At 42.4% G+C, this 2,547-nt stretch overlaps 1 protein-coding gene across 1 annotated transcript; it reads left to right on the top strand.

Moving 5' to 3' along the window:
* Positions 1 to 780: 780 nt before the first annotated feature.
* LOC112463155 lies at positions 781 to 2,163 on the top strand. The gene is made up of 2 exons (XM_025029348.1): positions 781 to 819; positions 884 to 2,163. The coding sequence occupies exon 2, from the start codon at positions 885 to 887 to the stop codon at positions 1,983 to 1,985; it is 1,101 nt and encodes a 366-aa protein (XP_024885116.1). The 5' UTR covers positions 781 to 819; position 884; the 3' UTR covers positions 1,986 to 2,163.
* Positions 2,164 to 2,547: the final 384 nt, after the last annotated feature.

Genomic DNA, 2,547 nt, shown 5'->3' with positions numbered 1-2,547 from the left:
TTTATCTGCCCAGCTATATTTCCTTTGAAAAAGATACGGCAAGCGACAAGTTGTAATATTCAACTCTTACTAAATAAGAATATAGAAATGGAATATTGCAACATAGTATTACAAAACTTACGAGAAACATACTGGAAATCCTTAACTACGCCCGGAAATTGGATATATACTGCAAGAAAACGAGAAATAATTCGTATAGAATGCCAACAAAGCAACCAGGAAGAAATAAGTAATTCTGGCATTATTTCCATACGCCAAGGATGTAAAATTAAAGCAGGGACTACTACGATGAGCCATCCATCCGTTCATTCTATAGAATTCGTACAGCATTATACTCCTATGAACAATCTAAGCATTTTACAATTGTACGAGCCTATCCGCGAAAAATATCAAATCGACCTAGCAGAAGCGACAAGCGAATTATGGACGATGAATAATAGCCGCGTATCAACGACTTTTGATGACATCATTGAAAAGGCTCGCCAGATCAAGGATAGACGGATGCAAGAACAAAGACTTATCACCTACAGTGCAGTAGGATGGGGCATGAGTGTTCTCGGAATACTTGTGGTCATCGTCTGGATGATAAGCAGGACTTCTTGGATCAGCAGTACTGCGAATTTACTTTATGCACGATGCAACCGTAACAAAGGAACCAAGGGACCTACCCCTTGCTCCTCAGTAGAGAATAAAAGCCGAAGTACCGAGCCCGGATCCGAACAGTCTGACTTAAGAACGGCAACGATCCAGTATAGTCTACAAGAAGAAGCACAGGAAGCAGAGACACACTGACGACTTGAAGACGTACAGCAATAATTCGTAAGTGACCAAACCACATGACTTCGTACCAAAATTTAGTCTTTGGTTTGTGCTCACTTCACAGGATGAGAAGGAGCAGCTATTCCACCAATCATTATAAACGTTGGCACAGGATATTGGGACGACTCCGCCGGATTATTCTAACCATGCCGGGAATTGACGAAGATGTACCTATGGACCTCAGCGCAGCGCAGTCGTATCGGCGGTCGCCAATTCCAATGCAGCGAGGACCACCGGAGCGCGACACCAGATCTCCTGGCGTCGACGTCCATCCCAATATGGACCGCGACTGGCCTGGACCAACAGATCCTGAGGTCTTCGCCAGACCTCAGCGTCCGCCAACACCGGCGAACACCATCTACGAGGTGCCGCGAATGACAGTGGCATCCGTTGAAGCAGCCCTCACTCCTGGAATGGAGAATTTAATCGACGAGGTGCTTGACGAGATCAATCGAGAGTCTCCCGACGATGACAGCCTGGGAAGCGAGGTGACAGGCACCATCAGACTGCCTGATGTTACCAGACCTCCGCCTCGTTACGCCAACATCCCGGCAACGCAGACGAGCCACGAGTACGTGGCAATGGCATCTTCAACACGAGCAGAAGCATGCAGCAGCCGTGGGTCGCATTCTTTGAGCGGCCTGAGTACATCGCTAAGCAGCCCGCTTGCATTGGGAGGACAATGTGGATCATACGATCACCTGGGCGAACCTGCAAACCGACATCATTTAATAGGTGAGCGCCCTATGCTTCCCATACCGCAGGGCTCGCCACCCCCTCCTACACAACCACCACTATCAATACCGATTTATTACCGCGATTATTCAGATCCACTAGTACGACCGGCTTATGACTTCATATGTCATTCCGCATGGTATGCGCAAATCGCGGCCGAACTCGCGTTGTGTGCGGATTGTGCAACAAGCGAGCACACATTTTGCATTTATAACAGACCGAACGCCGTATGGCGACAGCTACACCTTATCTCGCGAACTTTCGTCCATACAACTCTACACTGTGGACGATGTTATAAGTTATTAATAAAAACTAAACGCGCGATTGATTGTCACGAGTGCCGTACTACTATAATAGATTTACGCGGACGTACCGAACACTTAACCTATCAAGTTTTATGTGAAGCGGTTATTCCACGAGGAACACGTTAAGCAATAAACGATACAAAACATTTGCTAAAAGATTTAATGCTACTATATCTTATATAACCTACATATTATACTTTTAAACATGCTTATCGATTATTTTGCGTTATATACTTATATTTAACTTTATAAATTACCACTTGATTTTCTTTTTAGTGTACTGCTTACAGGGAACTGTCTTATTATTTAGCACATTTATATTAGCGTTAGCATTACTCAAAATAATAAAGTAAACATTAGCGAGCGACCTTACTATAAGACTAATATTAACCTAATACTAACATTTTTATTATGTACATGGTGAAGGGATCGAAATAAAATATTAATTTTATACATTAACCTATGATTATACTTAATGAGCACGGTGGAGGACCTTAATTTCCTTAGAATAAGTACTTTGAAAATTAAATCGTAGCAATCAGTAGAATGTAATCTTAATTCTATATTAATAATTTTAACTTTAACATACATGCATAGAAAAGGGGAAAGAATACGCTGACACACGCATATAATAGAAAATAAAAAAAAAAAAAAAAAAACACATATATTTAGTCAACCTTAAAATGCA

This window comes from Temnothorax curvispinosus, unplaced genomic scaffold (genome assembly GCF_003070985.1).
Source record: "Temnothorax curvispinosus isolate PA1 unplaced genomic scaffold, ASM307098v1 QBEX01013115.1, whole genome shotgun sequence".
In the NCBI taxonomy this organism is placed as follows: domain Eukaryota; kingdom Metazoa; phylum Arthropoda; class Insecta; order Hymenoptera; family Formicidae; genus Temnothorax; species Temnothorax curvispinosus.
The sequence above is the reverse complement of the archived record's forward strand: the minus strand, read 5'-3'. Positions and strand labels throughout refer to the sequence as shown.

Coding starts and splice junctions, on each gene's coding strand:
- LOC112463155 (XM_025029348.1), top strand. CDS start 885: ATGAGAAGGAGCAGCTATTCCACCAATCATTATAAACGTTGGCACAGG.